Source organism: Apus apus, chromosome 1 (genome assembly GCF_020740795.1).
Source record: "Apus apus isolate bApuApu2 chromosome 1, bApuApu2.pri.cur, whole genome shotgun sequence".
In the NCBI taxonomy this organism is placed as follows: Eukaryota; Metazoa; Chordata; class Aves; order Apodiformes; family Apodidae; genus Apus; species Apus apus.
This window is the reverse complement of record NC_067282.1, coordinates 157195401-157215080: the sequence shown is the minus strand read 5'-3', so window position 1 is coordinate 157215080 and position 19680 is coordinate 157195401. Positions and strand designations below refer to the sequence as shown.

Genomic DNA, 19680 nt, shown 5'->3' with positions numbered 1-19680 from the left:
AGTTTATATGTGCCATTTTCCATGTGCGCACTAAAAGAAATTTGAGAGGTTTATGTTTTGTTTTTCCTTAGAATGTAAGCATTCTTTTTATTGCCTTCGGTTGCAATGGAACTATGCTACTGCGGTTCTTAAAACACTGCTTTCTTTCTGTAGAGTTGCTAAATCAGGAAAGAAGGGTTGCTGTAGCTGTTGTGATTCAGAAGGAAAATTGTGGTGGAAGGAACAGAAATATTCAGTAGTTTTTTGGCAGGTACCTAAATAAAATGAGGGTGCAACGTTAGATATATACCAGATCTTTCATGATGAGTGGACTTTTAATAGAGTTGCAGAGCAGGTATTATTTTTGTTTTTATTCTTTTATTAAGAAACAGTGTTGTAGCTGGAATGATAGGAGAAGATTCTGAAATAGTGTAATCCTCTTCTTTTTGTTTGTTTTTTGTTTGGTTGGTTTTCTTTGTTGCTTTGTGTGTTTGTTTTTTCTTTTCATCTAAGCTGTCTGGACCCATTAATATTCTAACACTATTTCTTCACTGGGGAAAGTAGCAAGGGCTTTCTTGTATTCCAATCCCTGCCTCCCCTCTTCCCTAGAAATGATTAGGAGTTAGCTGTCCTCTGTTGTGTTCTGTATCCACATCAGTAAAGAGAGGTTTTGTGTGTTTCATTCGCTTTTTATTGCAGCTTTGGGAAGCACGCTCAGGAAATGAACTGAAAAGTATTGAGATAAAAGATTTCTTCAAGAATGCAGATGAGCAGCCAGATGATGTGGAAGCTTTAGTAAAATGTTGCTCTTGGTCCAGAAATGGTGAGATGATTTTGGTGGCAGCCAAAAATAAGCTTTTGGTAAGTACCTCACTTAAATAATTTTCTTGAGGTCGTATGGAATTGTAGAATCATACAGTGGTTTGGGTTGGAAGAGACCTTAAAGATCATCTAGTTAGAAATAAAAATTAAGGATAAAATTCTAAGACATTAAGATATTTCAGATACAAGGTGCATGGTTTCAAGTCTGTGTAAAAATAGGCGTGTGACAATCTTATTGACTGAGAGAAATACATTCTGAATTCAAGAATGTATGCTGTTGAGTATAAAAGATACTTGTCTAGAGTGAAGCTGTACAAACTGGGTGCTGACTATTGTGATTATGTCTTCACAGCTTTTTGATGTTAAGACATGTGATTTGTTAACACAAGTCATCGTAAGTCATCACAGTACGATCCAATATTGTGACTTCTGTCCTGGTGATGAGTTAGTAGCAGTTGCTTTGTCTCACTGTTCTGTTGAGGTAGGTGATTGATTGTCTTTGCTAAAGTATAACTTCTTTGAAGTTACTGTCACTCTCAGGCTTATGTAGACCTTCCCATTGCTTAACTTGGACAAAATCCCCCTCTTCTTCTATATGCTGCTACAGAATGTGGCAACTCACTAAAAAGGAATAAAACAGCTCAAATTACTTTGGGATTTAGCACAGCTAGAGTAAGCCTGTATCTGTTTTGGGGTTGCTGTTTTGTTATTTTTTAGGGTTTTTTTTCTTTTTTTACAATCTACATGGTCAGTTGAATTTTTTTAATACTGTGAGTGATTTTTCTTTTTTTTTCTTTCATCTTGTAAAATTATAGCAGTCAAAGAGGCTGCTGATTCAATTTCCCTGACTATCAAAATGTGATAAGCAGGCATAATCTTTGTTATATCTGATTTCAGAAGGAAAAGTAAGAAAAAACTAAAATAAATAGTAATTAATTATACTACTTCTTTTGCACTGGTTTCCCTGTAAGTGCAATCTAAATACATATGAGTTCTTTCATCTTGTTTTGTAGTTATGGAATATTAAGTCTTTATCAAAAGTAGCATATTGCAGGGGACATATGAGCTGGGTTCACTGTGTGACATTTTCGCCAGATGGATCTCTATTTCTGACATCCTCTGATGACCAGACAATACGTGTAAGATTACATCTTTCTTTTTAAAAAAATGTGAATTAATATATGATATATTATTAAATCATTCATATAAGGAATAGTTTATTATAAAATTACACAATAGATGTTTATATAATATATGATACTTTTACTCTTTATGCGTACAGCAAATATAACTATTTGTTATAAAATTATTTAGATGTACAGTAAAATAAGCTGGCATTCTTACTTTATTTACTGTATATCTAAATTTACTGTATATGATTTTTTAAGTCCAGTGGCTGTTCAAGAATAATTGTGACTTAGATTTTATCTGAATCAGGAATTCTGAAGTTTTTTGAGGATCCTAGTAGACTTGATATTACTTTCATTGTTAGGTATATTTGTGTGTTAATACTTAGGATAGATTTCCATAATTGTAATACCTCATTAAAACCTTTGAAAGTAGAACTATAGTTTACCAAAGTATGCTTTCCTTTTCCTCCAAGTTAACACTTACATTATTGGAATTTTAAAAGCAGTTGGAATACAGAAATCTGTACTCAGTAGTTTTTACAAATGGATTTTAACACTCTTCTTTGGATGAGAAAACTGGACATTATAGCTATGACTCTAAACATGGGCGAGTCTGCTAGTCCACCTGGAAAAAATTAGGTCTGTTTCATCTTTTGGAATCACTATGGTAATTGCACAACCTTCCTTAGTGAATAAAAGTAGCAGAAGGATAATTTTATTTGCAATTTTATAAGACTGGCTTACAGGTACTCTTACTCAGTAAGTTTTATATCCTGTCCTTTAATGAAAATAATGGAATACTATGTTCTTCAACAGATTTGGGAAACAAAGAAGGTGTGCAAGTCTTCTGATGCTGTGCTAAAAAGTGAACTAGATGTTGTATTTCACAATGGTGAGGTGATGATTTTGGCAATCTACAATCAGAAGCATTTACAAGTAAGCTGTATTTCTCAGTATGTTAGTGCATTTGGATGTTACCTGCAAATCTCAGTAGGAAATGGCAGTTGAATCTATAGCAAATGATTCTTACATATGTGAACATTTTTATATCTAGAAACTCTGCCTAGTTTAGTAAGGAAAAAAAGGAAGTTTGAGGGGAGACTTTCAACAAAAAGGAACAAAAACTATTTTAATGACTGAGTATGCCATGGGCCCTCCAGAGTGTTTTAGCTGTGCACTGCAACGTGTCATGTGTGCAGCTTGTGTAGACCAGGTGTTACAGCAAATGCAGATCATGCATCAGAACTACTGTGTAAAAGCTGAGGGAGGCATCTCCAAATGGGGGAGTGAAAAGTGTGAGCTCAGGTCTGCCCGTAGCCTTAGGAGAGCATGAGGTCTTTTATGTCCTAAAGAGAGTATTAATACTGGATACAGTCTTGTTACTGTGGACCTCCCCATCAAGCAATAAGTACAGCAACATCCAAAATATGTTTTTTCATTCCGTCGTAGCAAATGCATGCACATCGTCTTTTCTTTATCGTGATTCTCCAATACATCAAATAAAGTCAGCTGATAGGATTTTCTTTGAAGTAAAGGCAATGCAATTAATTCAGATTATGCTTCTACTTGATTATAACTGCTTTAAGAGTGGAAACGCTTTCATATTTGTTGCAAAATGCTGCTTATGCAAACGGATTGTGCATTAACCCACAAAATGGGCAATGCCATGAGGTAGCTGTTTCACCTTGTCAGCCTAAAGCAGCATCCTAATAGGAACAAAGCTTTCTTCTGGGCTGTGAAAGCAATGAATTCTTATGCTGGATGTGCAGGTAGGTGAGTGTTGCCAGAGGTTCAGCTGCCCTGCACTGAGGGACACTGCAGATAATCTTTTTGTGTAGGGTCATGTCCTTTCTCCTAATGTGTCTGAGGACAAACATGTAAGCTATGTGTAATCCTGGCTAATCAGCATGACCATTGCCTTTATTTGTGGTCCTGAGAGATGCTCAGCTCCTCCTAGGCCGCTACTACTATGAGAGCTTTCTTTGCAGAATCTTTTCTTCATGTTTGTCCTGTACTTCCTGTTTCTCTCTGCCTGATTATTTTCTGTCCCCCTCCTGTCTCTCCTGTTAACAAATTCACCATTTCTCACTCTATCCAAAAAATCCTATCAAAAAAACCCTAAGTGAAATGGTGATGATATTTGAATAGTGGGGAATATAGATGTGGAAATAGCTGAAGTGTCTCCAGTGGGGCCTTGGCAATAAAAAGACGTTAGACTTTAAGCCAACAGAAAACAGTCAACGTTGAAACTAAAATTCATGTGAACAAATAGTATGTGGGAAAAGAGAATCTGCATCTCTTGCAGTGAAGAGATGGGAGAAATCACAGCGAATGGAGTTACACCTATTTACGTGTGCTTTTTAACCTTCCTGAGTTGTAAGATCTGAAGCGACTGTGATGTAACAGTGTAGTCTGGCTCTCATTTGAATTAGTAGACCTGATCTATTTATTTATAGTTAGGGTATTTCTATTGTAACTTAACTTGAACCTCTTCCTAGAGAAAGATGGTGTTTAGATTTTCTGTCCTAAATACAATATTCTGGTAGAGGTGCATTTGTGAGAGAGGACTCTATTGCAGAAAAATACAGATTTTTCACCCTTGCGCCGTAAGATAAATTGACTGAAAAGACAAATTGCCTTTAAGCAAGTGTACTGTAATTTAACTGTAGCTCTGCTCTCACATTGCTAAAAGTAGTTTTTCTTGTAACCATAATGCTTTACCCTTTGGAATTTGTAATTTTTCAGAATTGTGGTCCCAGTCACCTTTTAATATGCAGTATGTTAATTTTTCAACACTACATACTGGTAGCTCTTTAAATTTAAACTTGTTTCTAAATCATTGTATCCAAAAGATTTTTTTCCCCTGGGGAACTGATTTGAGGGCAATACTGAGTTCAGATTCAGTGTATTTTGCATGCTAGTAAGTTTAAAGTCATGCCTATAGGTTGCACTTAAGCTGTAAAATCTGGCTGGCAATGTAAAATTGAGTGTGAAGTTCACTATATGGCTTTTGAAATATGCAGAATTTTGAGTTACTGTTTTTGGTAGTCAGACAAACTTTAAAAACTCTTCTAATATTAATGTTTCCTTCTGCGAACTTGTCCTGTTCATAGAGCATTCTGTTGAGATAATTACACTGACCTTCAAAGCGATTGGTTTATGAAGGTAACTGATCCTGATTCAAAGTTTGAAACTGTTACGCACTTCTGTCTAGCGTTCTTAGCTCTATATTGTAATGTATTTAATTTTAATTTTTAAAATGCTATAATAACTTGATAAACTTTCCATCTTGCAGCTTATCAACGGAAATACCGACAGTGTTATTATGCAGACAGCAGCTCAAGAATCCCCTGTTTCCTGCTGTTGCTTAAGTGGAGATCTCAGATTTGCAGCATTTGGACAGGAGAGTGGAACAATAAAGGTATTAAATCCTAAATTTAATTTTAAAAAACAGTAGTTCTTGGTGTTTTTTCTTTTTAAATAAATGCCACTTGAATGACTTTGTACAATAATATTCTTTACATAGTTCTTTAAAGTTTTTACATTCGTTAATGTTACCTAAATGGCAATAACTCAAAGGTAGTGCTAACAATGTAGCTCTGACTTTCATTTTATCAAGGACTAAGCTAATATGAATTTTTGGTTGTTCCAATCCATTGATTGGCAATCATGTATTTACAATCTCATGTTATTTAAAAAAGAATTTGCATGGTCTTTTATTCCTTTTCCTCAAGTATATAAAACGAATATAATTATTGCATTCTTCATTGTAAAGGTATTGCAGTTGTTGGATGGGAAAATTCTGAAATCCTGGGAGGCCTACAGGACATCTGTGCAACACTGTCGATTTACCTCTGATTGTCAGACTCTAATTTCAAGCGCTCATGATTCAACTATACAGGTTTGGAAGATAATGAAAAAGATTTTGTTGTGACTTGCTTACAGTTTATTTTAAAAGATGTTTTTATACTATAGATAAACTCAGTAAATTACTACTTTATTCTGTGTTGCTGCAGTTTGGGGCAAGGAACTGCAGAAACTGTAGCCTCTATTTATACCTTATGTGATAATTAATATTGTACTGTGACAGGCTTCCCAGAGAAGCTGTGGATGCCCCATCCCTGGAAATGTTTAAGGCCAGGTTGGATGAGGCTTTGAGCAACCTGGTCTAGTGGGAGGTGCCCCTGCCCAGGCAGGGAATTTGGAACTAGTTGATTTTAAGGTCCCTTTAAGTCAAAGCGTTCTATGATTCTATGATTTTTAATGGATGCTAGAAAGGCACCAGCCCCTTTAAGATGAATGAAAGAAACCTTAATTTTCAGACAAGATGACAGCTGTGACTGTGTAAATGAGGGATTTGGGATGCGACCCGGGAGTGGTTATGTACAGTAGGTCTGGCAGTGGGCTTGTCTAAGCTGTCTAAAGGAATGAGGTCAAAAGACCAGTCTCTGGGTGGCCAGTGTATCCACCTAGTTCAGTACAGTGCTGAATACAGATACTAGCTAGAAACAGAATGGCTTTACTAATGTAGTCTCAGATGAATAAGCTCTGACCCTCAGCAAGGTAGATTGGCTCTGAAGAAACATTGTGGTATGTCTGTATTAACATTTTAGCTCACCTCAGGGATGCATGTTTGAAGTGGATGTCCTGGTTGTTTATGCTTACTGTGCTTTAGTTTGCACTGCAGAGCACTTGCAGGCATGCTGAGACAATTCCTAAACTACAGCACATGCTCCAGCTACTAATGAGCATTCAGTCCACACCACCAAACTTGAGCCAGTTTGAAGTAAAACCTCCAAAACACAGATGGGTGCTAGTCCTCATCACTGTTCTGCTCACCAGATCTCTTCCAATATCAGTGTTCTACCTACTCGCTGCATATAACCTATGCTGCATCCTACTTTGGTATTTGCTTCAACCTGGAGGTAGCTTGAGTGTGGTCACTGTGGTCAATGGAGCCGTACCGACAGTTTACTTGTTTTGTACCCTTCTTTCAGAGCTAACGTGGGTACCTTGTCTTCTGGGTCCTCAGCTCCCTCTAGTGGGCAGTGCCTTAGTTAAACCTCCAGAATTGTCATCTGAACACATCTGCTCTCCTTTCTTTGATGCAGAAAACCTGTTAATTTAAAAAGTTTTAAACTATTGTCATTTAAATCAGATCGATGCTTAATAGCTTATGTAACATAAAATTATATTTAGTTTCCCCTTAATAGTTGAATTAAAAATTTTATTAGAAAAATGCAAAGCAAAATTTCATTAAAAAGACACTTTAAAAATATAAAAGAAAGTTAAGTATGGAGAGTATGAGGTCTGCCAGATGTCAGAAGCCCATTTGCTGCAATAATCAAAGATTTAAAACAGTTTTGCATTTTCTTTTTAAAAAAACAGTGAATTTTAAGTATCAAATTCACTTTGAAAACCAGATGCTGTGTGTGTTTTAGGTAACTCTCACATAGGTTGACTATTAAATAATATGGCATCCTCAGTCTTCAGTCTCTCTGCTATGAATATCTTCAATATCTAACCTTTTAATTAGTTGTCACCTCCATAAGAACTTTTTATAATGCCTGTGACTTAAAAATCAATCAGTTGGTTCGTTCTTCTTCACTTATATTTGCCACTGATTATTTTTTTTTTAAAGTATTCCATCTTTATAATTAGGTGTGGAATTGGCAGTTGAACGAATGTGTGTTTCTAAGAGGGCACAAGGAAGCAATCAAGGATTTTAGGCTTCTGGAAAATTCAAAACTTCTTTCTTGGTCATTTGATGGAACTGTTAAGGTAAATAAAAGGCTGTGAATTGACAAATGGCATCAAACACATTTTAATGTCTCTTTGGTATTTCCTGCATTTTGCATTCACACACATTTTAATAAATTGATCCTAAAGTGTAAGCTGACTTTAAAGACACAATTTTTGCATTTTCTGTTTCTAGTAAGATTTAGTCTCTTGTATTTTAACTATACCAGTAAGCATAACAAAATGTTGATCATATTAGAACCATTAGTTGAATTTGTATTGTTATGTAAGATGCAGGCGTTTAAGCCTTTTTACAATGTTACAGATGTCACCTGTTTTTCCTGTATTATTTGGTAGGTTTGGAATATCACTACTGGAAACACAGAAAAAGAATTTGCTTGTCACGGGGGTGCTGTACTTTCCTGTGCTGTTTCACCTGACAATCGTACATTTTCGTCTACTTCTGCTGACAAAACTGCAAAGGTTGGTTACTTTCCATACAAAAACAAAAAATATGCCTTATTTGTCCTGAAATGTATGCTGTAGTTTCTTATTCCAAGATAATGTGTCTCTAAAGCTGTTATAGTGTTTCACAGTTGATTTTAGATAAAACTTAAAGTTGTCCTAGTGACTTCTGTGCAAATACAATGTATGATTAATGCATAAGTTTGTGCAGAACACTTTGTTTAGTTCCCTGTACTTATTTGTTAATAGCCTAGCATTCTTAATTTGGAAATTAAGTTCACTCATATTGAGCCTGTTATCCACCAAGACTCCCAAGTCCCTTGCCACAGGGCTGCTCTCCAGCCAGGTGGATCCCAGTCTGAACTGCACTCTTGGGTTATGTGTTCCCAGGTGCAAGACCTTACACTTCTCCCAATTGAACTTCATAAGGTTCCTGCTAGCCCACTCCTCCAGCCTGTTTAGGTCATCCTGGAGGGTGGCTTTCCCTTCTGGAGTGTCAACCTCTCCACTCATCTTGGTCTCATCAGCAAATTTCATCAGGGTGCTCTTGATCCCAACATCCCGGTCACTTATGAAGATGTTAAACAGCATTGGGCCTAAGATCGATCCCTGGGGGACCCCACATGTGACTGGTTGCCAGTTTGAGGAGGAACTATTTACTATCACCCTCTGGGTATGGTCTGTCAGCCAGTTCCCCACCCACTGCACAGATCACTTGTCAAGGCTGTAATAAGTCAATTTCTCCAGGAGGAGGCTGTGGGGGACTGTATCAAAAGCCTGGGAGAAGTCCAGGTAGACAGTGTCCACCACTCACCCTGCATCAACCAAGCAGGTGACTTTGTCATGGAAGTCAATCAGGTTTGTCGAGCGCAATTTGCCCCTGGTAAATCCATGTTGGCTTTTCCCAATCATGAGCTTCAATTGACTTGTGGCAGTCCCCAGGAGGATTTGCTCCATGACCTTTCCAGGGACTGAATTAAGGCTAAGGGGTCTATAAATACCTGGGTCCTCCTTGGAGCCCGTCTTGTAGATGGGGGTGACATTAGCCTTCCTCCAGGCTTCAGGGATGTCTCCCGATCTCCACAGCTTATTAAAGATGGAAAGCAGCTTTGCAACGACATCAGCCAGCTGATCAGGTGGATGGCATCTGGACCCATTAATTTGTATGGTTCAAGCTCCTGTAATAATTGTCACACCAACTCTTCCTTCACTGACAGTAGGTCTGTGTCTGCATCAGCCTGGACTTTTGTTCCTATGGCCAGGGACACAACAGTACTGGTAAAGACAGTTGGTTCAGTAATTTGTAGCAAATACATTTTTCTGTGATTCAGATATATAATATATATAAAAAACAGAATACTTCTGTACATTTTAATATTATACCTATTTAGAAAGAAGCCGTAATTGTTTTGAACTTACTTTTTTTCACTCTTCTGTAATGTTTTCCATTTAGATATGGAGCTTTGAAAGTTCGTCTGTTCTTCATGAGCTGAAAGGTCATGAAGCCTGTGTGCGGTGCTGCACTTTCTCTCCAAATAACAAATTATTGGCCACTGGAGATGACAAAGGAGAAATAAGGGTATGGCTTTAACCTTGCAGTTTATTTTATAATTAAATTGATAGTTCACAGACAAGAGAGTTCTCATAGTTAGTGATCTGCATGTCTGATTTGTTAGCATCGTGGTGAATATCCAGAAGTTGCAAATAGCAAAGTTTGCCATGTGAGACAGTGGTGTTTAACCATGTTGGTAGATTTATATTCCGTGAATGCTGAGGAACTGATTCACTTACTAATAATTGTTCTGTGAATTGCATGTGTGATTAAATCCTCCATGTATGATGCAGTTCTAAGAGGAGAATTATTTTTTGCATTATTCTATTACTTCAAGTAGAATGCTTTTTTGCAAGTTGTTGTGGGTTTTTTTCGCTAATAGAGAAAAATACATTTCAGCTTTCCTTAAATGTCTTTGTTCAGTTTTTTTTCTCCCTGGTAGGTTTGCTTATATGCATTATCTTATCTCTCTTTTTAGATTTGGGACACTTTAACAGGCGCATTACTTCACTTCTGCTCCCCAGTTACTGTAGACGAAGGAGAACCAACACATGGTGGTTGGGTAACAGACCTCTCATTTTCTCCTGACAGTAAAATGCTTGTTTCATCTGGAGGCTATCTTAAGGTAAGCCTTGCAATAATGAAATATCTGACCATACTTAGTTAAATAGCAGTATTCTGGTAATTCTAAAGGATCTAATGGGAGATGTCCCTGACAATGCAAGGGGGTTGGATCAAGATTATTTTTAAGGTCCCTTCCAACCCAAACCATTCTGTGATTCTATAATTAATTCAAATAAACAAATGTGAAATGTTATACTTAACACAGAGCTGCTCCCTTTTCATGACTGTCTATCACTTCTTCTCAAACCTGAAAGCCTTCTGAAAAGGTCTCTTAAGAATTCACATGTCAGACTTAGAGTTTGTTTTCAAACTCCATACATTCTTTTATTATTAGCTTCAGATTTTTATTAGCAATGTCTTTCATAAATATGTTTAATATAAAAGAGCCCAGTCATTTTTGTTTGCTTTAATATCTACTCAATTTCAGCAACAATTGTGTTCTTTGTAATGAGCAGAAAAAGTGCTTTATGTCAGGCTTTTATTTCTTTTAAAGATACTGAGTTTAAAGTTTTTCACAAATGGAAATTCAGAAGGAATCGCAAGTGATAATTTTCTGCCTTGAAAGACATTCTGTAAGCAATCTTTGGAAGAGGGAATGTTGAAACTGAGGAAATCAGTCTTTCCATCAGTCTTTCATTGGTGTAGACAGCTACTGGGTGTATGTTTTTTGGGAAGGGGAAGAGGTGGCCTTTCAGTCCATGAACTGTTTCTTCATAATTGTAAATTTCTCAGGAGTTTGTTTTTTTTTTTCCCCTCATACAATAGCTAATACCTGTTAGTAGAAACTGTGTCTATGTAAAATGACTTGTTGTGGAGTTCTCATTTCAGGTAGTGCTAGAGGTTAGTTAATTGTTTGTCAGTGTTTAGCTGCTGCTGGACATGCTACCTTACTAATTCTTTGAGTCAGTTAGTAACCATTCAACAAAGACCACTGAGTTTTCTAATTTAGCATTGAAAACATCTTCTGACGTTGATTTCATGTTACAGAATAAGACATACATGTTTTTTCTAGCTTCCTTCCCTTTTTGAGATGGGTCTACACAGTGTGGTGTGAAGCTTCTAAGAGTCATAGAATGTTTGAGGATATTAGGGACATCTGGAACTCATCTAGTTCAGTTTTTCTGAGAAATGTGGAATTTCAGACTATGTTCTTGGAGTAAGCTGATGGTTGAAGCTTCCTCTGTATCTTTTAGTGCTTGATGCATATTCTAAAAAAACCGCAACAAAAAGATAAAAAAATTCTAATCTCACTGAAAAAAGCCTGTCCTGCTAAAAAACCTGCAAATAGTTTAAAATGTGTACATGATTAATCACCTTGTGAATCCAGCTGTTTTTTATTCCTGCTATAATTTCAATTATGTTGTCTGGCAGTGTGTTTCATGTATTCATTTGATTATATAAAAACACATAATCTGTTAAATGTTGTACAGTTCGCATCTATTGATAACATTTTGTGGTGGGGTAAGAGGCAGTAACTGAATTTATTATTTTGTACACTTTCCCAAAATTGAACAGCTTCAATCTTTTTGAGTTTTCTTTTCATCTGAAAGTCTTACACCTTAACTAGCCCTAAATATTTTCTACTTAAGATAGCTTGTATTTTTATTTTTAATGCTATCTCTCTGGGGAAAGCAGTCAACTGGGTTTGCCATGCTAAGCCTATATATAGCATTTGTTCTAAGCTTCCTTCAACTAACTGAAAGTGTGTTGTTTTTTTTTTGTAGTGGTGGAATGTAACTACTGGAGAATCCTTACAAACCTTCTACACAAACGGAACAAACCTCAAGTCAATACATGTGTCCCCTAATTTCAAAGTGTATGTGACTGTTGATAATCTCGGTATTCTTTATGTATTACAGAAGTTGTGATTAATGCACTAAACATTGCAAAGATAATTCATTTCTTTTTCAGCTGGGAACAAAATTCTGCTAAATGTTTATTTAACACTCATAAAGCTGTGAATTGTATTTCATTTTTGTATTAATGATGTTTTTGTGTATATTTATGTACATTTATGCATGTTTTTTTCAAATGAGCTTACATTTAATCTTGTTTTTCATAAGCATTATTATGATCCTTAAGTCTTGATTTGCATCTTAAGTATGTTGCTTCCAATTTTGTAAGGAAATTACATTAAAATGTATTCCAATTAGCCGAAATTAATATTCATAGCAGTGAAAAAATAATAGGGATATAATACTTTATAGTTGTATTTTGTGCTAAGGCTGAAGGCTAAGTACTCTCTAGCCATGAACACAACTGTGTGAGGTGCAAAAAATATTTTTTTTTACTGTGATACAAGGAAATGAATTTAATACAAAATGGAAAGAATCAGGGACATGGTTCATTTGAAAAATTAAACCAGCTATCCTGGTGCTTGACATTCAAAACAAATCAAGTAGCTGTTCAGTTCATAGCAGCTGTGCTTTAAGAACCTCAGTGCTTCTAACCTGGTGGAGATAAAGTGCATTTTGACACACATGAGCTGGTCTTATTAAGGAGAACATCTTGAATCTTGTTTTCTCAAGGCAAGATCTGAAAGGGTATTGCAATTAAAGTGGAAGAGATTGTGCCACATTTCCAGTCAGAGGATGGACAGAGCTAAACAGCTAAACTGAGAATGGAAATAGTTTAAAAGATATGTATTGAAAAATATAAGAAGGTGTGAATTTTAGTTGTTTTCCCTTTTGGAATTAAGATGTTTTATACTACAGAGACATTTTATTGTCATCAGCTTTGTTTACATGGGATTCTATGCACAGGGATCTCTTGCCTGTTAATGTGATTTTCTGTTTGATTTTTTGAGTTTTTTTGGTTTTTTTACAAGATATTTATAGATTTAATATCAGGTTGAAATTCTGATGTTTTATACTAATTATACTTGACATATCTTTCATTAATAATCAGATAAGAATTTTTCTTAGGTACCTAGAAAGCCTTGTACTGGTGAATTGCCTCTCAACTGCTGTGAGCAACTGCACAAGCATTAATATAATGGTTTTGATATTTTTGTAGTTGGCAGTCAAACACTGCATCTAAGTACTTGATTGTGAAAAGTACATTAGCAAGTGTCTCTGCTGATCCTAAATAATGAAATTCTCACTTTCAGTATGTTCTGTGTGCATTTGAATATAAGATTCAATATACATTCTTCGTGTTTTCCTGTTTTTTGATGATCATCAATTTATCCTCTTTTTTTAACTTGAAATTCCAGCATTGCCAAGGTGCTATTGAATACGGGTCAGTATAAGCAAAGTAATGCTGGCAGAAATGCAAAGAGAAGAAATTACATAGAAAAAACATTATTTGTATTTTAAGTATGTACAGCATTCAATAAAGATCAGTGAGGCAATACTTGCCAAAATTGTAAATGAATTTGAAATCTTGAGTGGTTTGTTGGGTTTTTTTTTACAGTGTAGGAGGAAGGGGGAGTGCTGCCTCTTACTGTCTTTTATTGTGTTTTTATTTTCAATCTCAACATAATGCTGCTTTACAAACTACATCAAAAACACTTTGACAGGTAAACAACAGCATTAAATGTGAGGATGGAGGAAGAAGTGAGCAAAGGTGAAGTTCTGGAACATGTCCTGTGATGTTCAGCACAGTTGTTTCTACTATCTAGTTTGTGCAGATCCCATGAGTACCCTCCCTGAACAGCTGAAGATTTCAGGAGCAGGAAGCTCCTTGTGGCCATTGTCCCTTGATGGCATGGGCTGTGCTGTCCTTCATGCACAGGCCCATGCTGGTCTGAACTTACAGACTCAGCTAGGTAAAAAGGCTGGATAAATGTTTCACATGAGGAACCAGGGCAGGAAGTTGTTTTGTCATAATGCTAATGAACTCTTGACAATAGGAAAAGCTGATGATGTTTTAATGAAGAAAGTGACTGGTGGATGAGTTGCATTCATAGATGATACCAATTTTGAAGTGAGTAGCAAACAAGTAGCATGAAGAAGTGTGGGATAAACAATGCATTCTTTAATTATTTTGTGTGAATTACAATGCAGGAGCATCATACCTATTGCTGGAACTGGGAAAGCTGCTCCTTAGAAGGTGGTGGTAACAGAAATCAGGATGGTTATGTTCATGTGCAAATCTATGGAGTTGGCCATAAGTCTTTGTAGATGAGCTGGAAAAAGAGAAATAGCCATGAGAAAGTCTGAAGAGCCGAAGAACAGATATAATTCACAGGGAGATGACAAAATTTAAATGAAAAATTGTTAAAATAGGGCCCAACCCAGACAGCAACTTCTTTAATTTGAAGTATTTAAGAAGGTTGAGACTATATACTGTAATAGAAAATAGAGTCCTGCTGTATCATCAGATTTAGCTGTTCTCTTTGATGTTAGATGTATTTTAAAGGAAACAAAGGTTGGCAAGAAGTAATTTTTACGTAGTTTAAACATCAGAGCAACCTGCTGCTCAAGAGGATGCTTTATATGGGCTTGAATTATACCATTCCATTAACTACAGTGCTCCCCTTTCCCCTCTCATCTTACACTCTTGTTTGAAATGTAGTTATTGCCTGAGGTTGTTCCATGTAAATGTTTATAGATCTGCTGGAGTGTGTGAGTAGAGGTGGAATTGGTAACCTCTTGCCCGTAGAGGAACATCCTCAACCTCAAAACTGTTCTGCCTCCCATAGAAAATTATGCAGTTAAACTCCTTATTACAGAATGCTGTGCAAATAGCTGAGGGGTTTCTTCCCCCGTTTTTTTTTATTTAGTGAAGTCTTTGTATGGGACTCAGTTCTCCAGGACACAGAGTCTGTGTCCTTGTCTCTGCTCTCCTGAGGTGTTTTGCAGAAGCTGACACCTTTGCAGGTTTCAGGGGAAAGCCAGGCTGAGAAAGCAGTCTAACTCGAGTGGTTTCCTCTGCCCTGCTGGAACAGAGCATTGCAGGGAGGTCACTCTGCCTCAGCTTCAAGAAGCCTGTAAATGCCAGTAGGTCACAGGGAACCCAGGTATGTACTGCCAATTCCTAATGGAACATGAACCCCTTAGGAACTGTTCAGTTGCCCTTTCTCCTTCAGAACAAGTACAGATGCCACGGCAATGCCAAGGAGTGCAGAAGTCAGCCTGGTGACTGCAAGATGCTTCGTAGTATTTCTCTCTGACAGCACACACTCAGATGTACTTGTCCACGTTTTGCTTTCTCTGTTTCTCTGTCTACTATGAAGACAGAACTTTATTCGGCCTCATAGGTGGTGACAAAGACGCCCAAGAGCTCTGAGGACTTGAAGCAACTTATTTCTGTTGTGATTTCAAGAAAAGGAGAAGCCAGATGAACCTTAGTGTTTGGAGAGCAGGGAGTGGTTTAGCTACTCGGAACACTTCCAGTGTGATTTTCATTCTCAGTTTCACTTTGCTCTTTCCAGCTAGGAGTAGGACACAATCACTGGTTCTACCAGTTTGCAAGAAGCTGCTAAGTTGAGATGAGCCTTCTCTGTGGCATAAACGCTGCAGTAGGTTGACCTATGCTTTTCAGCCCTTCCAAAGCTGCTGTGCAGTTTGCTGCATCCACATCTTTGCATGCCATTGTGGGGTTTATTTTAGGAGGGTGGGGAGAGGTGAGTTTAGAGGAGGAATGTGATGTTTTTTGGGGTTTTGAGGGTTTTTTTCCAATTTAACTTACTGCACACCTTTCTTCTAAGGGGGTTTGTAGGAGAAACCCTGCAACTACATTTAATAGAGGCCTAAGCTGGGCTGCTAGGGTGCATTTTAAATGACTCAGTGAGTATAAGAGAGTAAGATTTTCAGTCTGCATGTGTTATTGACAACTTCAGCCCTTCCTATATCATCTCCTACAGTTACAGGATATAGCACAAGTGTGTGACAGTTGGACTAGTTGAACTATTTAAGTGGCATGGGTGTGTTTATTTAGAAGGATGAGAAAGCTAAAGTATCTTATAAAGTGTTTCAATAGGCAGTGTCTCTCTTGGGGCCTGACTGTTTACAGAACAAATTTGCTTCCCGTGCTTGTTTCCATTTAACAAACCATACATTGTACGTGTAACAAGTGCTCCAAGAGCAGTTAGATTCTAGTCCTTCAGGCTAGTGAGGATTCTTGTTCTATACTCAAGAGTACTTAGGATGCCAAAATTAGACTCCCTGTGTTTATGTGTGTGGCATGTTTCATTTCTTCTGTTTACTTCTTTCAGTTTACTTGTGTTCCTTTGACTTATTTTTTATGCTTTGTCCAGTTTCTCTAATAACATATGAACTCAGATGAATTTTGAAAAGCAGGACATTTAAAATGGCTCAAAATGAGGCGAAGACAAGTTTACCCAATTCAGCTGTGTAAGAGTAAATATGATGCTATCGAGGTAAATTGTTATTTCCAAAGCATAAATGCACACAAAGTATGTTTAATATTTAAAATAGCTTTAAAAAATGGTATTTTACATGATCACTCTTCTAAAGCAAGCAGCTCTTTAAATTGTTCTCTACAAACTGTATAGCAAATTTCATTTCTATAGGTAACTGGTTGTCATGGTTTTAGCCAATAAGCAGGTCACAGATGTTCTCTTATCCCTCCACTACCCTCTTAGGTGAAGATAAAAAAAGAGTAAGGGAGAGAGACTTTAAGGTGGTAAAAAACAACACCCTTGAGTAGGTTTAATCAAGTAGTAATAATAATAATGATGGTGAATGACAAATGTATAGAAATATGTAAATATGGAACCCACACTCCTCCGTTGGTAATGAACTTCTAGTGAGGAAAGTCCCAAACTGGACTCTGCAGCAGATGGGGGTTCCTCTAGTCAAGGGTCCCTGTGACAGTCCTCTAAAGCCTTCGAACAGCTGCAGGAGAAGGCAACACGTCTCAGTGAACAATAATCTTCCCCAGTGAGAGAACAGGGTTCAGGAGCAGCAGAGGAAGTAATGACAGACAAACAGACCCCAGAACAACCAGCACCCCAGCTAGAGAGGCCAGGAAAGGGCTTCCTGGGGAGCCATTTTATACTGAGGGCCATGGGCAGGAGTGTGGTGATCGGTCCGTTGAGGTCACCTGGCCCATCCTCTCCTGCCCACAGCTGCTGACCCCGTGTAACTGCAAGAGGTCCCAGCGGCTCTGGGGGCCCAGAAGGTCTCAGGTCGGTATGGCTGTAGGCACTTTTTATCCTGCTCCTCTCAAACCAGGACACTGGTACTTTCTAGTAAATGAGAGAGCACTGATTTTCTGTAGTTAGAAAAATCACATTATTTGTTGGTGATGTTCTGCAAAGATAGTAGTAACTGGTCCATATGCCTCTTCCTCACTAGAGTCAATATTCAGGTTGATGTGTGCTGAGAGTTCGTAGCCTGCTGGTTCAAACTCTTACTCCAGTGTTAAGAAACTTAGTTCTGTCATGTTTTGAGAGCATAGTTTTCCAGTGCCAGAGATGCGATGACAAGGACATTTCTTTCTCCACTTCACAGTTAGAACCACTTAAATCAATCTTTTAATATTGTGATCAGTATTTGCCAGTGTTTATAAATTCCTTGGCAGAAGCAATATAGGAAAAAAGATAAAGGAAACACTGGATCATATACATTTGGTTTAACAGCACTGCAATACCGCATGAGAGGAATGGCATATTTGGAAATGCTTAGTTTGTCTTATTAACAGTTTTTTGTGTGTATTTTGTTTTGTTTTAAATCTTACTAGAAACTAGATGAATTAAGACACATAGGCATAGGCCAGTGGAAATCTGTGTCTAAATGCAGATGTAAAGTTTTCCTTTAAGCATAGTCTGAAGCCACTAGTCATGTCTTGGTGGCTGAGCACTAAGCATCTAGGCAGTAATGCAAGATACACTTAAGCAAGTTGGTAGCTCCTAAATTTTTTGGTGTATTTGTGTGACTTTTTACAATGTGCTGTGGAGTTGGTTTATATTCAGCACAGGACAGCAATTATGCATTTTATATTTCCAGCTGTACAAATGAGATTGAAGGAAATATGTGGAAGGGGCCTTATCAACATGTGACTTCAAGTTCAGAACTGAGAAATGTGAGGAGTAACTGTTTCAAAGAGTTTGAATAGATTAAGCCTTGGTTAAATTTTACTTCTATTTGAATATAAGTTCAACAATAGCATGAAAAAAGGTTGCCTGAGTGCATTTGAATTTTCAAAGCATTTAAAGAAATATTTTTAAAATCTTGCAGATGTTGTACTCTTGATTTCTCAAAGCCAAACAGTTGTGGTTTTGTCCACTCTAAAACATTATAGACCAGATAGGGTTTTTTTGTTGTGGTTTTTGTTTTGTTTTGTTTAATTTCTACGGTATCAAGGATTCGGCTATTAAATTGCTATTGTGGCCCAGCAGCTGTTTTTGGAGCACTGGGTTTGAGGTAGACCTTCTGGGTACACATTTGTTCAAAAATAAGTGGTGGTAAGTGGCCAGACTAAATCTGTAGAATGAGAGCTTTATTTTCACTGCAAGATTGTAACAGGGAGCATCTGCCAGAGACAGGTATGATTCAATGACCTACGCATGACCTGGAATTTTCTTCATAGCGTAGCTTGGGCATTTAAATTTGGTTAATATATATTGCACACAGTAGATGGCAATAAGCTAAAAGTCTACCAATTTGATAGTTTTATCTCCTTTTTCCCAGAAATATTTTTTGTTCAAAGTGTTGAACTTCTGAATATTGTAGACATGGAAAAAAGTCTGTTCCTTGGAGTTATGGTCTATTTTTCCTCTTAAACTTCTACTAGCTGTGGAGCTGTTTACACACTGCAGTTTCTCGAGCTGCTTTGCCCATCATTACATGTCATACTTAGTGTTTTGTTACTGTTAACCTACTTTAAAATGAAAGGTTCCACTGTTCAGAGTTCTGGTATTGGTAATGTTAGGGAAAGACTTCCTGGAGCAAAGCTGTACTTCACTGTGCTTTCTTTTATCACAAAGTGGCTCTGTGGCATGGAGAATATTCTCTTTTTGTGTTTTGATCTCTCTGGTTTGTTCGGCATGTATTAGTGGAAAAAAAAATTAAAAAATCTTTAGCAAGCTGTTAGATAAGTGTGTTATGCATCGTGCTTTTTTTTTTTTTTCTTCTAAAATGTGAATATAGGAAATCAAGATCTCTAAAAATTGCAATCCTTCCTATATTTTTTATTTTTACTTTGCATACAGATTACATCTCCTGCATTTCAAAACTTAAACCACAGTGCCTCCAGCTCATGTAGCTTATGCCTCCATTTTGCATTACTTATTTTACTCCTTGAGTTCTGTCATGGGTTAGAAATTACTTTAGGGCAATACTCTGTATCTGTCCACCTTTGTCTTGTTAAGCAAGAATCTATCCAGAAAACGCAAATTTGGTCACAGTGACTATTCTGAGCAGTTAGTAGCAAATACAAGAGGTCTTAGCTTTGCTTTTG

General features: G+C 37.1%; 1 protein-coding gene across 3 annotated transcripts in view; it reads left to right on the top strand.

The window, feature by feature from the left end:
• APAF1 (apoptotic peptidase activating factor 1) overlaps positions 1-13682 on the top strand; it is a 37637-nt gene extending 23955 nt beyond the window's left edge. For all 3 annotated transcript variants that reach the window (XM_051612981.1, XM_051612974.1, XM_051612989.1), the window contains 11 exons: positions 679-840; positions 1154-1282; positions 1815-1940; positions 2748-2867; positions 5227-5352; positions 5707-5832; positions 7593-7712; positions 8028-8153; positions 9589-9714; positions 10166-10312; positions 12036-13682. In XM_051612981.1, coding sequence (XP_051468941.1) covers positions 679-840; positions 1154-1282; positions 1815-1940; positions 2748-2867; positions 5227-5352; positions 5707-5832; positions 7593-7712; positions 8028-8153; positions 9589-9714; positions 10166-10312; positions 12036-12179 — 1452 coding nt within the window. In that variant the 3' untranslated portion in view covers positions 12180-13682. The remainder of the gene's footprint in view (positions 1-678; positions 841-1153; positions 1283-1814; positions 1941-2747; positions 2868-5226; positions 5353-5706; positions 5833-7592; positions 7713-8027; positions 8154-9588; positions 9715-10165; positions 10313-12035) is intronic.
• The last annotated feature ends 5998 nt before the right edge of the window (positions 13683-19680 follow it).